This window comes from Hemitrygon akajei, chromosome 17 (assembly GCF_048418815.1).
Source record: "Hemitrygon akajei chromosome 17, sHemAka1.3, whole genome shotgun sequence".
In the NCBI taxonomy this organism is placed as follows: Eukaryota; Metazoa; Chordata; class Chondrichthyes; order Myliobatiformes; family Dasyatidae; genus Hemitrygon; species Hemitrygon akajei.
The window spans coordinates 42,878,800-42,902,828 of record NC_133140.1 but is presented as its reverse complement, the minus strand read 5'-3'; the positions used below and the strand labels follow the sequence as shown (position 1 = coordinate 42,902,828).

At 39.2% G+C, this 24,029-nt stretch overlaps 1 protein-coding gene across 11 annotated transcripts in view; it reads left to right on the top strand.

The window, feature by feature from the left end:
• The window catches only part of chd9 (chromodomain helicase DNA binding protein 9), a 268,861-nt gene that overhangs the window by 195,761 nt on the left and 49,071 nt on the right, over positions 1-24,029 (top strand). For all 11 annotated transcript variants that reach the window (XM_073070009.1, XM_073070007.1, XM_073070008.1 and 8 more), the window contains 6 exons: positions 11-266; positions 2,513-2,723; positions 15,697-15,892; positions 20,009-20,176; positions 20,781-20,960; positions 22,974-23,084. In XM_073070009.1, the coding sequence (XP_072926110.1) occupies positions 11-266; positions 2,513-2,723; positions 15,697-15,892; positions 20,009-20,176; positions 20,781-20,960; positions 22,974-23,084 (1,122 nt within the window). The remainder of the gene's footprint in view (positions 1-10; positions 267-2,512; positions 2,724-15,696; positions 15,893-20,008; positions 20,177-20,780; positions 20,961-22,973; positions 23,085-24,029) is intronic.

Genomic DNA, 24,029 nt, shown 5'->3' with positions numbered 1-24,029 from the left:
TTCTTTCTAGGTGCAAAAGCTTCAGGCAATATTAAAGCCCATGATGCTGCGGCGTTTAAAGGAGGATGTGGAGAAGAAGCTGGCTCCTAAAGAGGAGACTATCATTGAAGTAGAACTAACTAATATTCAAAAGAAATATTATCGTGCAATCCTGGAAAGAAACTTTACTTTTCTATCCAAAGGAGCTGGACAGGCAAATGTGCCAAATCTCGTAAACACAATGATGGAGCTCAGAAAGTGCTGTAATCACCCCTACCTTATAAAAGGTAATTATCTGACTACCTCCCTGAAACAATTGCTTTAATTAATGTTCCTACACAACAGAAAATGCTGGGTTTTATTACTCTTGTTAATTTAACAGAAACATTTTCCCTTAAGGAGCTTCAAATAGAATTTCCCTGAATCCCAGCCAGTTACTGTCAACATGTTACTACCATAATATAGTGCCATAAAATGCTTTGTCATTTTGAAAGTGAATGTCTTCTTATTGCCAGTCTAATCTTTGCCCATTTAATCTCTAAAATGGCACTAAGTTGCATTATAAGTTGATTTGGCAACAAGCAAGTATTTATTTCTCTGTGCGATAAACATTAGAAAACTAAAGCTGTTTTGTTTAGTTCCTCAGGCAGGATTTTATATGTGCCTGGGATAAACATTGAGAAGGGAATAGAAATCCAGGATACAAAGAAGAGAAAATCTGCAGATGCTGGAAATCCAAGCAGCACACAGAAAATGTTGGAGGGACTCAGCAGGCCAGGCAGCATAGAAGGAAATGAGTAAACAGTTGACATTTGGGACCGAGACCCTTTATCAAGACTGATGAAAGGTCGACTGTTGGCACTTTTCCATTGATGCTACCTGGCCTGCTGAGTCCCTCCAGCATTTTGTGTGTGTTGCATAGATTTCCAAGAAATGTGTTTTATCTAGTTTGAAGATGGAGTATTTTCACTTTTGCTCTTGGCATTGAAAATATTCACTTGGCAGTGAAAATGTTCTATTTTTACATTTCTGTAGAAAATCTTAATTGGTTTGCTTTTCTCTGAATATTGGGGCACTCTTAGATTGATACAAATCTAACAGTGTATCTCTTGCAGAGGCATTGAAAGGGATCAATAACTGAGTTTAAAGCAAGCCAATTTATCAAAGCTCATTATGCTATCTTAATTTATAGCTCAACAGCCAAGCTTGGCTTTCTAACCTTTTTTTTACCAAACATTTTTAAGAGGTATTTCAAACAATGATTTTGAGTGTTCTTTTTTGAGGTGCAGTGGATTCCTTTTAATTGGGACACAGCGGGACTAGTATATTTTGGCCCAATTAGCCAAAATTTCATGAAAATATTTTTTAAAATGACAAACTAGCATTTAACTGAGTAACAAATTATGTATTTAAATGGAATACACAACAAATTATGACAGTGCCAATATTACTGCAGTACTATAAAACTGTGGATTAGTTCCTAATAGTTATTGACAGAGACATTCATACAGGGTACACTTTCATTTTTTTTTACTGCAAATGAACAAGATCAGTGCAGACATCTGGTACAGATAATGGACTGCCTATTGTTGCCTTCCTGAATAAAGCAGTGTCAAAAATCAGTGCTTTTTAATTCAGAATTGGTCGGCCTTAATGAATAGCATAACACAAGCATACGCAACTGACGCTAGTTTGAAACTGTTAAGCCACAGTCTCCTGTCCCAGTTAAGCAGTATAGAGTCCCAAATAAACAAGGGAAATCCCGGTTATTTTCTCGATTAGTTTTTTGTTCTTGAAGAGTTGTTTCAAATGATTAGTTACCCCGATTAACCAATGCCCAATTAACTGAAGTCCACTGTACTTCATCTGAAATGTTGTATATTGGAGTTGTTGAGGGAGAAAAATTGGGAAATAATTTTTGATAGGTCATTTTGCCTTTTGTGAATTCCAAAAATACTTAAAATTATTGCACAGACATGCTGCTATCAGAAGTATGGATTTCCTAACACTGTTCAAATAAAGTTTGCAGGATGTTTTCAGAAAATCATAGGAAGTACAATATAGAAGGACTTAACTGACATGTATGCATGTGCCTCATTCTCATCCAGTCTGTGTTCTCCTAGAACCAAAAAACATCATCTTTGATTAAATTAAAAATTCTCATGACAATAGAGCTATTCCATTCTGTGAAGTGTTTTATTTGTTGGGCATAATAATTTAATTAGTAGGATAACTTGTAATCTAAATCCAGAGTGATATTAAAATCTGATATTTGAATGTTTAGCCTTAGAAACCTTCTCCAGTCCACTTGAGCTGACCTAATCAGCTATAAATTAGAGTCATGGAGTCATACAATTTGTCCATGCTAACTGTATTGCCCTGTGATTTAGTCCAGAGCCCTCTAACCCTCTCCTATGCATATGAATTGCAAGAAATAAGATATTTATTTAATTAGATATTAAATTAATATTTATTTGATTGAAATGAATAGTTTTTTATCCACTAGTGTCATAAATGTTCCCTTTGATGCCAGGTGCTGAAGAAAAGATACTTGGAGAGTTCAGAGAGATCCATAATCCAACTGTTCCACATTTTCATCTACAAGCAATGATCCAGTCAGCTGGTAAACTGGTCTTAATAGACAAGCTGCTTCCAAAGATGAAAGCAGGGGGTCACAAAGTTCTTATCTTCTCTCAGATGGTGCGGTGCTTAGATATACTTGAGGACTATCTTATTCAAAAGAGGTATGGGTTTTTGTGTAAACTTTTCTTTAAAAAAAAAGTTGCATTCATTTACATAATTGAAATTACGTGATGTTATATTACTTGTTTGTTTTAATTACCAACTTAATACATTTAAAAGCCTTGTGTGAGTCTTGTTAACCATGCACTTTTGCTACTTGTTGGAATTCTGGTCACACAGTTCTGCTAGTGTCACGTGTGTATCTGTCCAAAAGCAGTGATCTTTGTCACTGATAGTTGGCGAGAAATAAGCAGGAAGACAATTTACTGCAAGAGCAAATGTGGTTTCAGCATTCAGGTTTGAAGATGGCAGAAATGGCCAACAGTGAAAATAAAATGATTTCACTACTTAAGCAATTTAAGAACTATAAAATGGAATTGATGTTTGACCCTGATTAAAGCGACAAGGGAGATTGAAATGTCGGCTGCTTGCCGTCTTATTGCTGGGGGATGGCTCTTCTGTCATAGAGGGGAGACTGCCTTTTTATCGCCAGTGAGATCGCTCTGCTATGGAGAGGGAGAATGTTGCCCAGGTTTTCTGTGTTTTGGATGTGGACTTTGGACTGTGGATTTTTTTTTGTATTCCATATTTTTACCCAATCTTTCTTGGGTTTTTTTGTGTATGGGGGAGGGGGATTTGGGGGTCAATGTGCCTGTTCTGTTTTTGTTCATTTTTTGTGTGCGGTGAGAAGGGATTTGGGGGTTGATGACTGTGCTGCCGTTCCTTTCTTTCTTGGTTCCATGGCTATCTGGAGAAGAAGAGTTTCAGAGTTGTATACTTTGATAATAAATGAACCTTTGAATTTGAAGGTGTCTCCTAGTTTAAGATGATGTTACTGAGTTGTGTGACAGCTTACTAGTAGATCAGAAGGCAAGAAATATAACTAAAAACATTACTAATAACTTCATTTCTGAAGAAAATTGTAGTCGACCACAAACAATGAAGGAGGAAATGGAGGCGAAGATGATTTGAAGAATGAGCCATACTGGTGTACCACAAAGCTGGAACACAGCAAATTCAAGATGTTTGCAAATGGAGCTGGTATCGCTGTCAGTATCGGAGTGAACAATTTGGAGAGGAGTCGATGCAGAAGAGTTTTGTTACCTGTCCACCTAACCAGGGTGTGCGGTTGGATTGCTCCGAGCAGTGAGCCAGTTTGGTGAAATCGAGAACAGTGTCATGCGGTGCTGGGGCCTGGGTCCTAGAGTGAGGCACTACTTGATACTCAGACAATTTAAACTCCGGCCCAGATAGACTGGTATGCCCGAGTGTGGAGGTGAGGGTTGGGCTGATAGTGTTTGCTCTTCCGCAGTGCTCATTCCTCTCTCCAGTGGCTGCTGTTGCTGTGAGTTTCATGACGCTTTTGCTGCACTATATAATGAACTTGAGATCGAGGCTTGGGCCTAATACTTCACCTGCTCCGGCGAGTGGATCTAAGCACTCAAATCGGTTCAGAATGCTGTTGTTTGTATCTATTATTTGCATGCGTGTTTTTTTCCTCTTTCTCTGCACAGTGGTTATGGTCTTTTTTTAATTGGGAATCTTCAGGTTTCTTTATTTGTGGCTGTCTGCAAGCAAACAAATCTCAAGGTGTATAATTCATACATTCTTTGATATAAATGCACTTTGACTTATTGGTCATCTTGAATATCTCAATGAAAATGAAGATTTGGATGATGCAATAGTTGATAATGTATGAAGGCAGTCCATTATCTGCACTAGATGTGCTGATTTTGTTCATTTATAGTCAATGAAAGAACACTCTGTACACTCTGTAGATAACTATTAGGAACATATTCACAGATTTATAGTACTCTGTCACAATTGGTAGTATTTTAAATTGCTCTGTATTTCATTTAAATACAATGGATTTCAATAAATTGAGACACATGGTTACCAGTACATTTTGGCCCAATTAAGAGGCTGCTTCAATTAGCCAGTTTCATGGAAATAGTTAAAGGAGTAAAGAAGCAAACTGAGTAACAAATTATGTATTTGAATGTGTTACGTATTCAGGCAACAATAAATATATGTGAGTTAGGCAAGGGTTTTTATAACAAATAACACGTTTATTAAACACTGAAAACAAACCCCCCCAAAAGTAAACAAATCACTGACGTAACCGGAAATCAGCTGCTGTGCGGCAGCTTCAACAGTTCTTAAAGCGATGTTGCAAAAACAGTTCTTTAAAGTGGTATTGCCAAAAGTTCAAAATGCTCACAGTCCATTTAAGAAGGAGAGACTTTTTAAGACGATTTAAATTCTCTTTCACGTCGTTTTTCTTCAGTTTCCAAAGTCGAACTCTTCCCACGAAGAATTTTATGAAACGTAACGGCTTAAAGGCACTGACCTTCTCTTCCACACTATTCTCAATTTTTTCTGGTATTTCCCAGAGATTAACACGAGAATAGTCAACGAAATCCTTCCGAATAAGGATCAAACAAGGTCGAACCTGTTTCACCGTCGAAATTCGATTCTCCTCGATCTTTAACTCCTGAACTCTGATCTTCACTCTCCACTGATTCTTAACTAGCAGTATTGTAAAGAAACTGCTGGCAATGACCTTTTAAACTTTAGGCATTAGATAAAACTTCATCTTTCAACTAAACTGCGTCATCACATTAAATCACGCGGTGGCATGAAGTCAGCATGGCAAATCCAGCCATGAACTGCCCCACCTCACAGGGAGGGGTCCTCCTCTTATACCCTGTGTAAAAAAAAACCTGTCACATGATCTCTACTGGCGGGAAAATGGCGTCACTCCACCATCACAAGACCATTACCTCAAGTCCAGTATAGCTTCAACCCCAGTCACGTGACAAGGGTACCACGTACAAGGGTACCACTTGATAAATTAACAATATCAAGTGAAGTCAAGTGGTTTACTGTCATTTAACCATAACCATATAATGGACATAGAAACGAGGCAACTTTTCTCCAAACCAAGGTGTAAGGCACAGTAGTACACTTATCACACAATAATTTATTAAGTTAAGGATAAAACCTACAGATGAATCACGCACAAATGACAGACTTAAGTATATTAATATTAAACATTTTAAAATGTGGAACAGATTAACCAGTGACACTTTGAATGCAATGCGGCAGTGAGTTCAGAAGCCTAATGGCCCGGGGGAAGTTACTGTTTCTCATCATGACTGTTCTTGTTTTTGTATGTATTGTAGTCTCCTGCCTGATGGTAGAAAGTCAAAGAGGATGCTTTGATAGATGGTAGGGAGACCACTATGAACCTCTCAGCTGTCAGGACGCTCTCAGTGGTACTCCCATAAAACTATAAAACTGTGTATTTTTTCCTAATAGTTATTGGCAGAGAAATTCATCGGGTGTACACTACTGAGTTTTTTTGAATGACTGTAAATGAACAAAATCAGTGCAGACACCTAGTACACAAGTCCTAGATATCTAGGACTGCCTTCCTACAATGCTTCAGTGATTATATCCTCCAAATCTTCATTTTCATTATAATCTTTGAATTCTTCACAGTTCCAAAATCGTTGAAGTAGTGAAATGGTTTCATTTTCACTCCCAGCCGTTTCTGGCATCTCCAAGCCTGAATGCTTGAAACCACAGTGAGCAAAACAGTCTGGAATTGTCGTGCTGTTTATTTCTTGCCAACTATCAGTGACAAAAATCATTGCTTTTGAATACAAACTCGCCACTGACACTATTTGAAAACTATTCACTGAACATAATTTGTTACTCAGTTTGTCTTTTTTTTACACCTTTACAACTATTTCCATAAAACTTTGGCTAATTGGGGCAGCTGCTTAAACAAACCTTCATGTAGTGATCCTGATGTGTCCCAGTTAACCGGAATCCAAAGATGGGGATGATTTGATAGTAAGTGCAGCTTGTTGTTTATTTATTGAGCATTCTACTCAATGTACTTTGAAATTTCCAGAATTTGAACTGAAAAAATAGCACAATTAGCATAACAACTCTTATTTCATTTTGAAAATCTACACTGTTCCTGATGTTGCAGTTTAGGAATATTTAATATTATGAACACTGCTATGTTTGCATGTGACTTTTCATGTGACTTATGGCTGTTTGTCTAGGTAATCTACTGACTTTTTGTTGGTCATTTAATAACCAGGAGGAGATCCTGCACTTTTCCCAAGAAAGTAGTCAAATTCCATAGGAAATATGATGTGAAGGTTCTTGTGAGTAATTAATTAGGAACAAATTGTAAGAACTAAAGAGCTTCCTCATGTGCTGTAATCTTTCCCAGATGCTAAGGGAAGTACTGTCAAGCACAAAGTTCAGCTTCTGGACTATTTCTGAAAATCTGCACTTTCTTTAGTCTTTGAAGTTCCTTTAATTTTAGTGGCAAAAGAGCAACTTTGAAAATTATGTCATGGCGATGATATGTGAAAAATTTGTAGCTTTTGATTCTCAGCTTCTTACTTTAATTTAAAGCAGTAAACTATTATCTTTTATGCTAAGTTATCTTGAAGTCCAAATAAAGTATCTTTATCCTAACCAAAAGGTTTGGCTTGAAAAACCTAATAATGTAGACTTCAGAGTGCAAAAAAAGACACAGAAGATCACAAATTAAAACTCTCTCTAGAGGGCAAGGCGTTTTACATCTCCTGATTTTTATCTTCTCAGTTTGCATCTATTTTAACTTAAAGCAGTCTAACTTTAGCTAAGAAGCTACATTGCAACAAAGTGTCAGGACACTGAATTCTTAAATTCTTTCTTTCTCAGATCTGTTTCTGCAGACATTTAATTTCTTAATCCATTTTTTTGTCAAGTTCTGTGAGCAAGTGGGAATGAACATTGATTACTCCCAGGATGGAATAATAGCTTTCCCGCATTTCTTGAGGCAGATTGCATGGATGGCATTGAAATGGACGTCCTTTTAATCCTTTTTTTCCTTTTGCCCGACGGCGGCCCCCTAGGCCTGAGTCGACGTAGTAGTAGTTCTTTTAATCCTTATCCACCATCTTAACTGATAGGGGTATGGAGGGCCATGGTCCTGATGCAGGCCAATGGGAGTAGACAGTTTCAATGGTTTCAGAATGACTGGACCGAAGGGCCTGTTTCTGTGCAGTACTTCTCTATGACTCTATAAGCATTTGATAGAAAAGCAAACATTTTACCAAAGCTTTGAAAAGCAGTTTATAATTAATTGTTGTTTTCTTATTGTATGAGAACAATTTCTGCTCACTTGGCATAATAGAGTCATAAGTATACTGTTTATAAACATGGAGTTTCACACAAAATAATTATTCACTCACTATCCAAATTCAGGATACAACTGAACTTGACTGCGTTAACTGCGGTAAAACCAATTATATGAAATTTTCTTCATCATTGCATTCCTGGTAGCATAAAACAGTATTTTTTAACATTTTCTGAGCTTTGATTTACAAGAAATCTGTCACATTACTTCCTGCACCTGGTATTTGCTATTCCTCAGACACCCTTGAGAGCAGTCAAGCAAAATCTTGTCCTTGACCTCAAAGTAAGCTGACACAAAGATTGAGTGATCTTTGAGACAAAATTCTCCCTTCTGATATTGGTTGTTATCAGAGGTCAGCTTTAAAAGATAGCTAAAATCTGAAAGATATTCACAGAAAGTGAACTAGGATTTACAAGCACAATGTTTAGAAAATATTTTAAACATTTTACCAAGTGGAATACATATTGGCAGGTTCATGTGCTATTATGGTAAAAGTGGAAACGTAATGGTTATGAGTAAAATTTTTAATTTGTTGCATAACATTGTGAAATATTAATGTCAAAGATTACATTCTACCCATATAAAACAATCATTTCTGGCCATATACTTAGCCTTAGCAGGCATTTTTAAAACTCTCAGACTTCATGCAAGAAAGTCGTTTTTTTCAGGGTATATTGTACCAGGACATGTTTGTAAGTGCCTGGAGTTATTGTCAGTTCAAATTTATTTCCTTTGATTTCAGTGCAAATGACTGCAAAACAGTGCAATCCTTGGAGAAAGGCTGCATCACTGAACAACATTGATTTCTGGGTTAAATCCCTTTCGAAGTTTGTGTCAGCTTCACTAGCAATGGCATATGCCAAGAGTTACAATCTTGAGTTTGCACCACCATTTGACCAACTTTAAGGATAAACATAAACATTGTCAACTAGCCGAATTATAAGGAAGTTTTACTTGAACTGACATCGTGCCCACGAGTATAAATAATTGTTTTAGGAAAAGAAAACAGGACAAGAATCATGATCAAAGTAACATTTCTTTTAATCTCCTGTTAACTGATTGGGGAATCCAGCTGTTTGTATGATCCTATTGCTTCACTGCCGATTCACAACATAGTTGTTTTTCATGGATAATTAAATAAGTTATGAGCTGTGTAGATCTTTTGGTGTAATAATGGAACAAACTGAGAAAGAGTCATCTTAAAAATGCGAGATGTTCACACTGTACTGTGAGTCAAGGTGCATACAAACAGATATCCTTAGTACAAAACAAAACCTTGGCGGGAAAATAAATTAATTGTTTACAGCAAGTCTGATGCTGTCATATTGAAATCAGTTGATTGAATTGGTTGTGCTCCTCATGGTGGGAAAGGTAAGCTTAGACATTGAGCTGGCTAGTTTTTCCTTATGTGTATTTTCAAACTGCCTGTGCTTCAAGCATAATATTGTCATATCTGAAGATTTAGTGCTCATTCGTGTTAGACTATTTCAAGGAAATAACATCCTGGCTTTGGCCTGTGTTTTACATTCTAGGAATAGTTTGGAGGTTAAGTCATGAAATTGTCACTTAACTATTCAAATATCACTCTTCTGCATATAAGGTTCTTCTCACTATTTGGCTGCACAAAGAAGAGGGATTTTCAGAGCCTTTGGGAAACTCAAATTTGCGCCTGGTGATGACAGGCCTTAGCGGTCTATTGCAACAAGGCCTGCTACGTGTTTGATCTGGTGGTCATACTTAACCCAAGTCACCACAGTTCAGGATCATTCCTGGGTGTTTGAAGGGTTTTTCAATCAGCTGTATGTCAGTGCAGAAAGAACTGATTGTTGACTTAGGAAGACAGTTACAGCAACGTTGCTTGTTAAAGGAGCAATCAAATTTGAGTCACAATTGGATTTATGACTCTGATTTGCTCTGTAAAAATGAAGGATATCGTTCACTGGAGGCCCGGCAAACAAGGCTGACCCTGAGCATCCAGAAATAAATTTTCTTTGGACTTTAGGTCCTTGTACAGCAGGCGTACAAGCAGAGACATCAGTGAACTGGAATAGCATTGCCAGGGACCATGGTCTGCCATGCTACCTTCATCCTTCACTGCTCCTTGATCTTTTCACACCTTGGAGCTGACCTACTGACGAGCTGCTTGGAGATGAAGGACACTCTGGCCAGGTAATAACTATGTAGGACACAACCAGTGAGGCCGAGAATGTTTATTACACACAGTTTCAGTGTTGAGTAAGCCATCAATATGTCAAATATTCATTTCAGATATGTCAGTGTGCTTGGAGACATTTGATATCACATTTGCTGTGCTCTGAAATGTACAGCAGCAGGGGTTGAACGTGTAAGATTTAGATTGGTTACCTGTTCGAATGGTTCTAATAGAAGGTCTGCAACTTCAAATGTTGGTGTTGCGTGTTACCATCTGAGTGCCTCCAACAATTTCTGTTTATTCCAGAATTTCAGCATTCCTGGGTTGTAGACCTTGATTGAGGACATGCATGTCCTCATTTGGTGCTCATAACAGCCAGCCAGTTCTGTGTCCGGGCACGAGAACATCATTGTCAGTGTCACCCCACTCGTGCAGGAGAAGGACTCCTCCATCTCTGCAAGAGTACTCAGTGCAGCTCGGGTATCCCAACTCTGTCACCATTGTTCTTCACTCTGCACGTGCATTAGCAAGTGTTTGTACAGTCCTGCAGTGTCAGACTTTATGGTTTCTGGAAAAGCCTGTTTCCGGCATCTGCTTCTGATCCTTAGAGCAGTTGAGTCACCAGGTGAAGACCTAGCTACCTCTCTTTACTTGAGTCCAACAAGGTGCAAGTAGCAGAACCGGAAGACAGTAGGCATGAGGTCTCGATGACTTGGCATCAGTGAGCATCCTGCTGCCGAGAATCATATGCGACAGATGAAGATCCTGAGGGTGGGTAAGGACATGAAGTACAACAGTTAGGGTAAGAGTAACTAAGGTTATCATTAGGTACGTGATTACTTTTCACTCTGCTGTCGATGGGGCAACTCTCTCTCTCTCTCTGTGTCCTGGTCCATCATCGCTTTCACCACAAGCGATGGAGGGGAATGGTGGGGGAGGGAGGTGAGGAAGCAGACATGACTATTTCTCACCATTACTGTGATACAAAGAGTGTGCATGCATACATGCCTATGAGAATAGTAGTTTAAATATGACCGTTTTTCTCTTAAAATGGTTCTAACTCGACCTCTTTCTGGGGAAATAATTACACCTGAACTATTGACCCCATTAACTGTGAGAAGGCCAAGCTTGTAATCAATTCACTATGCTGTGGGAAATGTACAGTTGGTAGATATTAAATTTGAATCTGATGGTTGTGCACAATTATGATGGGATATTTAATCAGAAATCAGCGATTAATTATAGCTTAGTGATGCCCTGTTGTGGTAATTATAAAACTTTAATCATAGCAGAAAGTAAAAAAAACCACAAGTCGCCTTGAATTTATGATCCTGGTCACAATAGGCAAACATACGTAGAATAGAAAGAAACATTCTTGTTTCCAATTAATATTTGAAACTTGTTTGCCTATTTACTTGTTTCCCTTCTGTAAATTGTGATTTCTAATCAATTATTTATTGCTAACTGTTAGTTTAGATGCTCACTTGGAAGGAGTTTTATTTTCCTCCAAGACAGTGGGGGCAGGATGGATGTAGTGTATGCCTCAAGCTTAAAAAAGCAATCTCATGTTGTTTAAAACCAAATCGGCAGACAAATAATGTTCAGCTGGTGCCTCTGCATTGTGACAACATAAAGAGAATCATTCTTTTAAAATGGAACTGTGTGCATGTTGTATGCATAGGCTCACAGCATTTTCTGTTTATGACAACATTTGGGTGAAGTTCTTGGGGTAAATGTTTTTAAGAAGAAGGCTGTCAGTTCAATGATGTATACTGTATAATCTGCTTCAGCAAAGTGACCTTGCGACTCTTTCACAAGTGCAGATACATAGCAATTTTGTGTCATATCTTGTACTGGCACAGAAACTACCCATAGGGTAATCATATTAAAACCTAATGCATTATAAAATGCTCCCTCAAACAATTTTTAGATAATCTTAAACTGTAATAGAATCAAATAACATTTGTAGGCTCTGCACAAAGATACATTTAGCATGCTATGAGCATTTTCCATTTTATAATAGTACTGAAGTTGCAGTGTAAAAATTAGACTGGTGATATCTGACTTGGGAGGAGATGAACGTTAACTTTCTGTAGGAGCCATGCATTTGTTCTCTATCTCTACTGTGTTCTGTGTTACGCGTTAATTATGGTAACTAGTTACATGAGTGGGGACGTGGTAAAAATGAAGGGAATAAGTCACGTATCCTTGCTTTGTTCATCGCAGTTTGTAGTAGCAGACCAGTGTATGTTGTATCTTTTGATGACTGCTCAATTACCCTTCACTTGCACTTGGGTACTTTTACGTTTCTTTGCTTCAAGATTAGATGTTAGCTAGTTGCTAATAAAGGATCGAATGCATATGCTTGACTTTTGGAGCAATCATTGTTGGAGTGAGGGCACGTCGTGCAAGTAGATCAAATCTGTAGTGTCGCCAGCAGCAGCAATTGTTTTGGTTTTGGTTTAGTTTGGCTGCTACATCTTCCTTGGGTGGAGGTGGGGGGACAACAGTTAAATTATCTTTGTATCGTCCTCAGATTATCTTTCCCATTATGGCTGTAATCACTGGCAGGGCACTGAATTAATTTAAATGTTACGTACTTTTCAAACACTTACAGAGCTTAATGAGGGCAAAGGGCTGAACAGAAAATAAAAGTTTTTAACTGACAGCAAAATTCTGATGAACTCAATGAACTGTTGCTCAACCATTCAGAAATCATGATGGTTTGGCACTTGGCTCACGCGGTGATGCTATTTCTGTTCCAGAAGGCTCTGATTCCTGATCACTCTTCTATTCGTCTCGAGCCCAGCTCTATGCTCTCTTTAAACCTACCTGTTCTATTGGCTGTTCTCGTTCAAAGCTTCCCTGAAAAGCTGCTGTGCAATATCATGTCAAAAAAGTGAATTAAAAGTGCACTAAAGTATCAATAACATGATGTCAGTTCAGCACTAGTCAGGTCGTGAGCATGCAGAGCTTTACTGTTTAAGACCTATTTCCCAAGTTCCTACACACCAGTTAATTGGACTTCAGTGATGGGGGGGGAGGTTGTAATTAATGAAGCAATTCTGAGGGTGAGCATGAGATTTTCATTTAGAAAAGCAGGTAAGAGTTGAAGTGTGTTACCCTTCATTCCAGGAAAGCAGGTACAGAATTGGCTCAGTGACAGGAAGCAAAGGGTCAGGATTGATGAATGTTTTTTTTATGATTGGAAGGGAGTTACTGTTGATGGTCCACAGAGCTCAGTACTCATTCCATAGCTTTTTGTAATCTTTGTCAGTGATTTAAGTTAGAATGTAGGGACATATGCCAAAAACATTTACCAGAAGTACAAAAATTGGCAGTGTGGTTGTCAGCGAGGTGGAAACCTTTAGACTGCATGAAGAGGTGGATCGGAGGAAGATGTAGATGAACTGGCCATTTTGGCAGTAAAGTGTGGAATGGAATTTTAATCCATTGAAGTGTTTGATTGTGGGTTTGGGGAGGGACAGCAAGGAAAGAGACCAATAAACTTCAGGAGGTGTAGAGGAACAGGAAGATATTGCCAACCACCAGAGAGCCATAAACATCATAGGACACATTAATGTGGTTAACAAGACATACAGAGGCTTTTTCTTATTAGGCTGGGCATTTTATGTGTAAGAAGATTATGCTAGGGCTGCATATAATGCCTGTTAGGCCACAGCTTGAATAGTGTAGACAGCTCATGTCATCAGAGGAAAAATGTGATTGTACTAGACAGGATACAGAGGAGATGGCTGAGGATGTCAGAAATATGCAAGATTTGTAAATGAGGAAAAATCAGTCAACTGGAATTGTTTTTGGAGGAGGTGGCGGATACACTCACTTGGGTGTCTGTAATTCACAGCAGGTAAAGTAGTTTTAAAGTGTTTTTTTAGAAGTATGACTGTCATCTGAGCACAGTCTTCAGGGATCATGACTCATCATTTAGGTATTCGTCGGGAGTGAATAATGAGGGGAAATACCCCCACTTTCAAAATATTAAACTGGAATCTTGGGTCCAGTTGAGGGCAGGTGCTGCTGAATGCCTCATCTGAAAGGTGGCACCTTCTCATTCAGAACTAACTTAGAATGTCAGTCTAAACTTTGTCCTGTTCCACCAACTTCAGCATCAGTTTCTGGTGCAAAAGTGTTACCAAATGAGCTCAAGTATCCTCCATTGCATTTGTTTACTGATTGGATTTGAATCCCATTAAAACCATTACGTTGTCAGTATTAGATGCATCATGTTTCTAATATTTAAGAAATCCGGTCTTAGCGTCTGTATTTTTTCCCTTTTAACTGTAAGGTGTTTCAGTATACACAGGTGGAGCACAAGACACATCTGAATGTTTATGTGAATAAAGTCAGCATCATACAGCACAGAAATATGATTTTTTTCTCTGGTTAGAGAACTAGATGAAGTGCTTCAGCAACAGAACATGGTGTCGGTTAACAAAAAGAATTTCAGGCTTGTCAAGTCTGCTGTGAGATGGCTGATAAAACAAGTACAAAGCAAAAGCATAACAAGTTAATGGATGAGAAAGAAAAAAATGGAAATTAGCAAATGTTGTAGTTCATCTGTTGGAGAATTACATAGATGGAACTTGGACCCATTTTTCCTCGCTAACATTCATCCCTTCTGGTGTCGTGAAACAGTGTTATTGTCACGTTCTATTGCGCTTTGATCTATGGATAATGACTGTTTTATCTTGTCCATCACTGGGTAAGACTGAAGATTTGGACAAGTGAAAAATAATCATTTATACAATGACAGTACCCACTGGCACTATTATTCCTGAATTCAATTTGAAGCCACGTGGGTTGAATAAATTGCCAGATTTGTCTGCATTACAGTACAGACCTCACACTTGTGACAGCCTGACTGGTGCACCCCCTCGCTGGTCATGCCACCTTTATCATTTTTTGTTACAAGTCCATGAATTAGTTGACTTAGTGCTCTGTCACCAAAGAATTGCCTGTGTTTGATTTTTGACCATCATCACGAGCAAACTATTTTGATGGGTAAAAGTTATGAGTTTATCAGCAGCAGGGGAGATTGGTAAATGATTTTACTCTAGGGATGACTCTACTAAATTAACACTTACAACGTCTGTGGAGGGCAGATGAAGATTTCCAAGTAGAGTCATTGATTCTTACGTATGAACTTGTAACCCTTGTTGACATCCAGAGCACTGTGATTGATAGAAAAAAAGGGCTGAGTTCTAGCAACAGGTTGTGTAATGCTCCTGTTGCTCTCCATTCTGTTCATGTCCACGTGAACGCTCCTGCACCACTGCTTTGTGTTCACAGCCTCTTTTATCAGCTTATGTAAAAGCCCCTTTGTTACTCATAATGCACTGAAACATGAAGTTTTGTGCCTAACCTCTTTAACTTCCATTTATTTTGATTTGCAGGCTCAGCTACATCTGAAATGTCACTGTTCCAAATCACTTGTGTCCCTGATGACAGTTTTTACAATTGTTCTTAAAGACACTGCATATTCAATGTTGACAATTGTAAGCATAGTGTAAATAATTTGCTTTAAAAGTAAACTGTTGCTGTGTAAATGTTAATAAAGTATGGGAGATAATTGTCTGTAACATTGTATTTGCAGGTACCCATATGAGCGCATTGACGGGAGAGTTCGGGGAAACCTGCGACAAGCAGCAATTGACCGATTTAGCAAGCCTGACTCTGATCGTTTTGTGTTCTTACTGTGCACGAGAGCTGGAGGTTTAGGAATAAATCTCACTGCAGCAGACACGTGTATCATTTTTGATTCAGACTGGAATCCTCAGAATGATCTTCAGGTAAGTAAAACTTGAACTGGAATTTGGGTGTGGATTGAGTTTATCAATAGGCTGTTGGGGTAATGAATTGCAACTTATTGATTGTAAAATGTGTACTTTTTCTTACCTAATTATATTGAACAATTACGAAATAAAGTTTTGTAATTAAAAATCCCCATCAATCTCCCTCCTGGCACTTGCCCCGATCAGTGGCAAAAGTGCTGCACCTACCCATTCACCTCCTCCCTTACCTCCACTCAGGGAACCAAATAGTCCTTTCTGGTGAGGCAACACTTCAACTGCGTATCCGTTGGGGTCGTCTACTGTATCTGGTGTTCCCAATGTGGTTGCATCTACATTGGTGAATTGGGGAATGCTTTGTCGAGCACCTTCACTCCATCTGCAACAAGCAGGGTTTTCCGGTGGCCAACCATTTCAATTCCGATTCCAGTCCCCAATCCCACTCCGACATGTCGGTCGATGGCCTCCTCTTCTGCCACAATGAGGCCATCAGGTTGGAGGAGTTACACTTTATATTCCGAATAATTAGACTCCAACCCGATACAGCAAATATCAATTTCTCCAGCTTACTGTAATTTTATTCCCTCTTCTTCATTTCCCCACTCTGGCCTCCCTCTTACCGTTCTCTGAACCTGCCTATCACTTCCCCTTGTGTCTCTCCACCTTCCCTTTCTCCTATGGTCCATTCTTCTTGGCTATCAGGATTTCCTCTTCTCCAGTCCTTTACCCTTTTCCACCTACTACTTACTTCATCCCCCCCTTCCACACCCACCTGGCTTCACCTATCACCTTCCAGCTCCTACAACCACCTTAGTCTGGCATCTTGCCCCTTCGTTTCCAGTCCTGATAAAGAGCTTTGACTCAAAACGTTGACTGTTTATTAATTTCCATAGATGCTACTTGACTTTCTGGAGTTCATCCAGCATTTTGTGTATATTGCTCTTGATTAATAATAACAAAAAACTTTCACAATTCTTCTGAACTCCAGCAAGTAAAAGCCCAGAGTCATCAAACGCTCCTCATACATTAACCCTTTCCTTCCTGGAATTATTCTCATGAATCTCCAATACCAGCCCAAAACTGCTCAATACTCCAAATGAAGTCTGACCAATCCCTTATAAAGCCTTGGCTTTACATTCTTGCTTTTATATTCTAATTCTCTCAAAATGAATGCTAACATTACATCTGCCTGCCTTACTATCATCAAGTTAACCTTCAGGGAATCCTCTGCAAGAACTCCCAAGTTCCTTTGCACCTCTGAAATTTGAATTTTCTCCCCTTTTAGAAAACAGTCTGCACCTTTATTCCTTCTGCCAAAGTGTATGACCATACACTTCCCTACACTATATTCCATCTGCCACTTCTTTGCACATTCTCACAATCTATCCAAGTCCTTCTGCAGACTCCCTGCTTCCTCAACACTACTTGCCCCTCCACCTATCTTTTTATCATCCGCAAGCCTGGTCACAAAGCCATCAATTCCATCATCAAAATCATGGAAACCAGCCAGTAGAGCAGTGGCATCAATGCCGGACTTCGGAAGCGAAGGCTCCCAAGTTCAAACCCAGTCGGCCCCCCTCCCCCGGCACGCTTTCCATCCGTGCTGGGTTCAGCGTTGAGCTAGCCACTCGGCCTCGTAAAAACAAGGGTCGAGTCAGGAACGTTCATACAGTGACCCGGTTAATCGGAAAGGGAGACCGGTCCTGACACTGCGCCAGACAAGAATGGCTGACTGGTGTGACAAATTATGAAAATGAAATCAAAATCATTGTCATACAATATGAAAAGAAGTGGTCCCAATACCAACCCCTGTGGAACACCACTAGTCACTGGCAACCAACCAGAATAGGCCCCCTTTATTCCCACTCCTTGTCTCCTAATAGTCAGCCACTTATCTTGTTAAGCAGCCTCATGTACGGCACCTTGTCAAAGGCCTTCTGAAAGTTCAAGTAAACAACACCCACTGACTCTCCTTTTGTCTATCGCCTTTGCCTTATTGTTGTAAGTGCTCTCTTCATTATTGTGAAATAATAAATTTGGATTTTTTTTTAGCTTATAATGAGCTGTGGGCTGGAAATATTATTATATCAAAACAAGAGGTTCCATGAGGGTTAGAGTGAGAGAAAACAGGTTTTATCCACCCCGCCCCTCCCCCTCAGATTTTTAGTCTGAGTGCAGAATGACAGGGAATGGGAAAAAAACTCACAGTTTGCATAACTGATGCCCCTTTTCAGACCAAAGGGCTCATTTCTCCAGGCTACTGTTATTTATTCTGAAACACTGACTACTACACAGGGAGGAGGCTAACTTCATCACTATGAAACCATATTCCAGGTATGGCTGACTCCCATACCTGTACTTCTGATTTTAATTGAATCACAACAGAATTTTGATAATCAGGAGCAAGCCATTCAGTTTTTTGGCTCTGGCTCTACATTTGCTAACATCATGGTGATGTGAATCTCAACTCTGTTAATGTGCCTTGACATCCTACTCTTAGTTCCCCTTATCTTAAAAATAATCTATTGATATCAGTCTGGAAAGGTCATTGCAGACCAGATTCCATCCCAGTTAAATGTGATTAAGTGCTTCCTGATTTCATTGTTGAAATTTCTTTAATCTGGATCACTGCTCCAGAGGAAATATTTTGTCCATATTTATTAATTGCAAATCTCAATCACTACAATTAGATTATCTCTCAGCTTTCAACCTCAAAGAATAGCAAGCTGAGTCTTATGGAACTTTTTTTCAAAAAGAACATCTTGTCTTTGTTTTATTTGTGTCACAAAACCCACTTAGACACCGTCATACAACACAAAGGATAATGCTTGAGCTGAACTTGTCATGTGATCACCAAATTAAACAACATGTATAAAGAAGAGCATAAATTTTTAACTGACGCCATTGACCTGTTCATGTATACAAGTTGATATTGGCTTTGCTTAGATTGGACTGAACTATATTGCCTTCTACTGTGAAATAGAATAAATGTGAAAATACACCACATGGTTGAAGTTATCAAAAGGTATTTATCCCATTAGGTTAACCAATGTCAAGGCAATATAAAGTTGAGAGCAGGTTTTGATTTTCATAACTCAGTAAATCAAAGCTATATTGATTCTGGTACCATAGAGTGAAGAGCCTGTATTCATCCCTTGGAAGGTTCAAAGTAAATTTATTATCAAGGTACATATATGTCACCATATACAACCCTGAGATTCATTTTCTTTCAGGCATACACAGTAAATCCAAGAAACATAATAAAATCAATAAAAGACTGCACCCAACAGGACGGACAAACAACCAATGAGCAAACTGTGTAAATACAAAAGAGAAAGTAATAAACAAGTAAATAAATAAATAAGCAACAAATATTGAGAATGTGAGATGATGAGTCCTTGAAACTGAGTCCATTGGTTGTGGGAACAGTTCAGTGATGGGGAGAGTGAAGTTACCCCACTTATTCAAGGACCTGGTGGTTAAGAGGTAATAACTGTTTCTGAACCTGCTGCTGTGAGCCCTGAAGCTCCTGTAACACCTTCCTGATGGCAGCAGCGAGAAAAGAACATGTCCTGGGTGGTGGAGATTCTTGAAGATGGATGCTGCTTTCCTGCGATAGCACTCCATGTAGATGTGCTCAATGGTGCAGACAGCCTTACCTGTGATGGATTGGCCTGTATCCACTATTTTTTGTAGGATTTTCTATTTAAGGGCCTTTGGGTTTTAATACCAGGCCATGATGCAACCAATCAGTATACTCTCCAGCACACATCTGTAGAAGTTTGACAACGTTTTAGATGTAATACCAAAGCTTCGCAAGCTTCTAAGGAAATAGAGGCACTGATTGCCATGCTTTCTTTGTAATGCTGGGCCCAGGGCAGATCCTCTGAAATTATAACACTGAGGAATTTAAAGTTGCTGATCCTCTTCACCCATGATCCCTGATGAGGACTGTCTCTTGGACTTCTGTTTGGAAGCCTTTTGTGATTTTTTTTTGCTTTGATATTTTAGAAAATTGTGATAGAAATAGGATTGCAACATGCTGAAGTAAAGCAGAAGGTGTTTCGTATTGTTGAAAATTAACAGTGTTTTATAGTGGTAATTTTTTTTTTGAAGGCTCAAGCTCGTTGTCACCGGATTGGTCAGAACAAAGCTGTGAAGGTTTATAGGCTGATAACTCGAAACTCTTATGAACGGGAAATGTTTGACAAGGCCAGCCTGAAGCTGGGTCTTGACAAAGCTGTGCTGCAGAGTATGAATGGTCGAGAGAATACCGTTGGTGGGGTATGTAATGAAAGTATTGATTCCAATCTTAAGTTCTCTCCAGCAATTTTAGTACATTGCTATCGTACTGTTCTATGCTTTTTACAACACAGTGATTGAACAGATTGATGAGATAATTCATCAGTTATGATGTGAAAACTTTAATTTAGTCATTCTACATAGCATGCAACAATAATGATTCCAAGAATTTCATTGTCCGTAAATTGCAAAGCATAAATTTAAAGAATGTGTAACATTGTGTTTGAGAAATTACTTGTTACACTGTTATTGTATGAATTGCATGACTCTTGATCTTCTCTTGAGAAAATGACTTGTTTTTATTCTGGAAGTCACTGCCCAGAAGTAGCTACAACTTTGATGAGATCTTAATGCTGACTTTTAACACATACAGTTTTATTCACCAAATTAGCTTGAAGAAATAAATATATAAATTTCAGAAGAATTCAGAATGACCAGAATAAGGTTCCTTTATATCAGAGGTTCCCAACCTTTTTTTGTCATAGACCAATACCGTTAAGCAAAGGGTCCCCAGGTTGGGAACCCCTGCTTTAAAACAATGCTGTTTCAAGAAAATAAGTCTACCTTTAAATTCCTAATTATATAGATGCAACAGATGTCCAAGAAAGAAATTGAAGACTTGCTTCGTAGGGGTGCTTATGGTGCAATTATGGATGAAGAAGATGAAGGTTCTAAGTTTTGCGAGGAGGACATTGATCAGATTCTTATGCGACGTACAAAAACAATTACTATTGAATCTGAAGGGAGAGGCTCAACGTTTGCCAAGGTAGGTAGTGCCTGAGGAAAAGCTGGTGAATCCTGGACTGATCCATGTATCTCACTGATTAATTGATCTTCTAAAGGCAAGTCTCCCCCTCCCCTCTCTCCCTCCCTCAAGGTGGAATCACAAGTGGATTGGGCAGAAATGTCAAATTTTCAAAGAGCGTAGCTTTAAGTTGAGGGAGGAAGTTTTAAAGGAGATGTGCAAGGCAGGTTTTATTTTTACACAGAGAATGGTAAGAGGGTGGAAGCAGATACAATAGTGACATTTAAGAGACTTTTAGACAGGCATAAGATCATGAACAGAAAGGAGAGATGTGGATCAGGTGCAGGCAGATGGAGTTAGTTTAATTTGGCATAATGGTTGGTGTAGATTTTGTGTGCTGAAGAACTTGTACCTGTGTTCTACATAAGGGTGTAGGTATATTTTGTGCAATAGGATTGGAGTCCCCAAACTCTTCCAGCTGGGTTTCTTCAAAAGTGTGTGTTTACTGTTACTTGCTTTGTTAATCATGAATTAGGGAACAGTGGTGCTGGGGTAAAAGGTAGCCATGTGCATGAGAGCATAGCAATGACAGCTTGCAACTCGCATGCATGGCTGAGCCCCCGCAGTGTCACTATATAGGAAGCTGCAAATTCATTGCTGGAATGGGGACAGCACCACTGAAGCCAAGAAAACTAGATGAGAAGTTTCATTTATAGAATGTATGAAAATGGGCCGCAGGGTCACCTGTGGTGTAGGCAAGGGTGATCTGAATGGTGCATGAGTTTAGATTTAGAAGAGCATAAAGATGTGAGAGTTGTGAATCCAAAGAGGATACTGAAATAATGATTAGCAAGCTTGTGCAATGGTTTGAATTGAATTGACTTTTTTTCTTATATTCTTCACATACGTGAGGATTAAAAATCTTTACGCTTTGTCTCTGACTAAATGTACAATTTTTAGTATTTTGTTTTAAATAGTATGTACAACAGGATAGTCAATATAACATAGAAATACAATGGTATCAGCATGAATTAATCAGTTTGATGGCCTGATGGAAGAAGCTATCCCTGAGCCTATTGGTCCTGATTTTATGCTGCAGTACCGTTTCCCAGATATTAGCAGCTGGAACAGTTTGTGGTTGGGGTGACTCGGGACCTCAATGATCCCTCGGGCCCTTTTTACACACTTGCCTCTGTAAATGTCCTGACAGTGGTGTCATGAAAACAACCTCTCCCTCAATGTCGCAACGACAAAGGAGCTTGCTGTGGACTACAGGAGGAAAGGAGACAGGCGAACCCCTATTGACATCAATGGATCTGGGGTTGAAAGGGTGAACAGCTTTAAGTTCCTCGGCACACGCGTCACCGAGGTCTCGCATGGTCTGTACATACCGGCTGTGTGGTGTAAAAAAAAGCACAACAGTACCTCTTGCACCTCAGACGGTTGAAGAAGTTTGGCATAAGTCCCCAAATACTAAGGACTTTCTACATGGGCACATTTGGGAGCATCCTGACTGGCTGGTATGGGAACTGTACTTCCCTAATCGCAGGACTCTGCAGAGAGTGGTGCGGACAGCCCAGCGCATCTGTAGGTGTGAAGTTCTGGGCTGTACAACGGGAAATCAGGCCCTTTGGCCCAACCAGTCTGTGACAACCACAGTGCCCACCCAGCTAATCGTAATTTCATGTGTACGGCCCACATCCCTCTAAGCCCCACCTATCTATCTGAGTGCTTCTTAAATGATGCTATTGTTCCTGTTTCAACAACTTCCAGGTCATTCCATATATTCACCACCCTGTGTGAGTTGTAAGTTCCATTGTTAGAGGTTATAAGAGCAGAATATTTGTTAAAGTTTACTAATGTTGTGTTAATTTGCTGTTTTGTGTTGCAAATCACTATCTATATGTGACCCAAGAAGGGAAGAATATCTGGCTTTCTGTGTTGCAGGTTCTCAGATTTCCTTTAGTGCTTAACGTTTGGATGAATTTCTTCATCAGGAATGTTTCTTCAGGAATTTGTTTTTAACTATTTCAGGCAAGTTTTGTTGCATCTGGTAACAGAAGTGATATTGCTTTGGATGATCCGAACTTTTGGCAGAAATGGGCAAAGAAGGCAGAAATTGATCTTGAAGCTATACATGGAAAGGTAATTTACCAATTTCAGGTTAAAAGTTACACAAGCTGAGCACTTAATACTTCAGAACTTTGTGCATCCTAGCCATTAATATTTATTTAATACTTTTTCTCATGATGGAGGAGGCCATTCATCCAGTTCAGTTCTTTCCACCACTGATTGTCATCCTTAACCAATTCTCCACATTCCCACCAACTTCCCTCAGATTCTCCCACGCACTGCACCCGAGGGGCAATATCACAGAGGCTAATTCTGCTGCCTCCCCACAGATCTTTGTGATGTGAGTGCAGACCTATATCGTCATAGGAATGTAGGCAAACTCCACAGTATCAGTACTGCAGGTTAGGCTGGATCTGTAAATCAGCAGGTCTGCTAGCTATGTTGAGAAAAAGTTTGAAACCTGACCATCAGGGAGCATCCTGTGGTAATAACATTTGCAACAGGCAGTAGTATGAAACCGTTTGTAAGCCAAAATGTCGTAAATTGAAGAAGCAATTACCATTAATTTATATGGGAAAAATATTTGAGCGTTCCCATTCTCAAAAAGTAACCTACCAAATCATACCAAATAACACATTAAACCTAAAATAATATGAACATATAGTAAAAGCAGGAATGATATGATAAATATACAGCCTATATAAAATAGAAATATCATATATACGGTGTAGTTTCACTTATCAAAATCAGGAAGACAGCGAGCCAAAATCGATGTGGAGAAAAAAATCTGCACGTACATGCATGCACACACAACTGCCCGCACAAGGCTTCATGGTCATCGTAGTCTTTCTCGGGGTAACACACGTATAAAGTAGACGTCTTTTTTGTAGAAGCGAAAATCCTCTTTGGTTAGTGAAAACAGGTACTAATGTAGGTCTTTCGTAACAGCGAGCTGTCATAAAGTGAACGTCTGAAAAACAGGGGCCACCTGTAGTGGTTATGTTCGTTTTTCAAAGC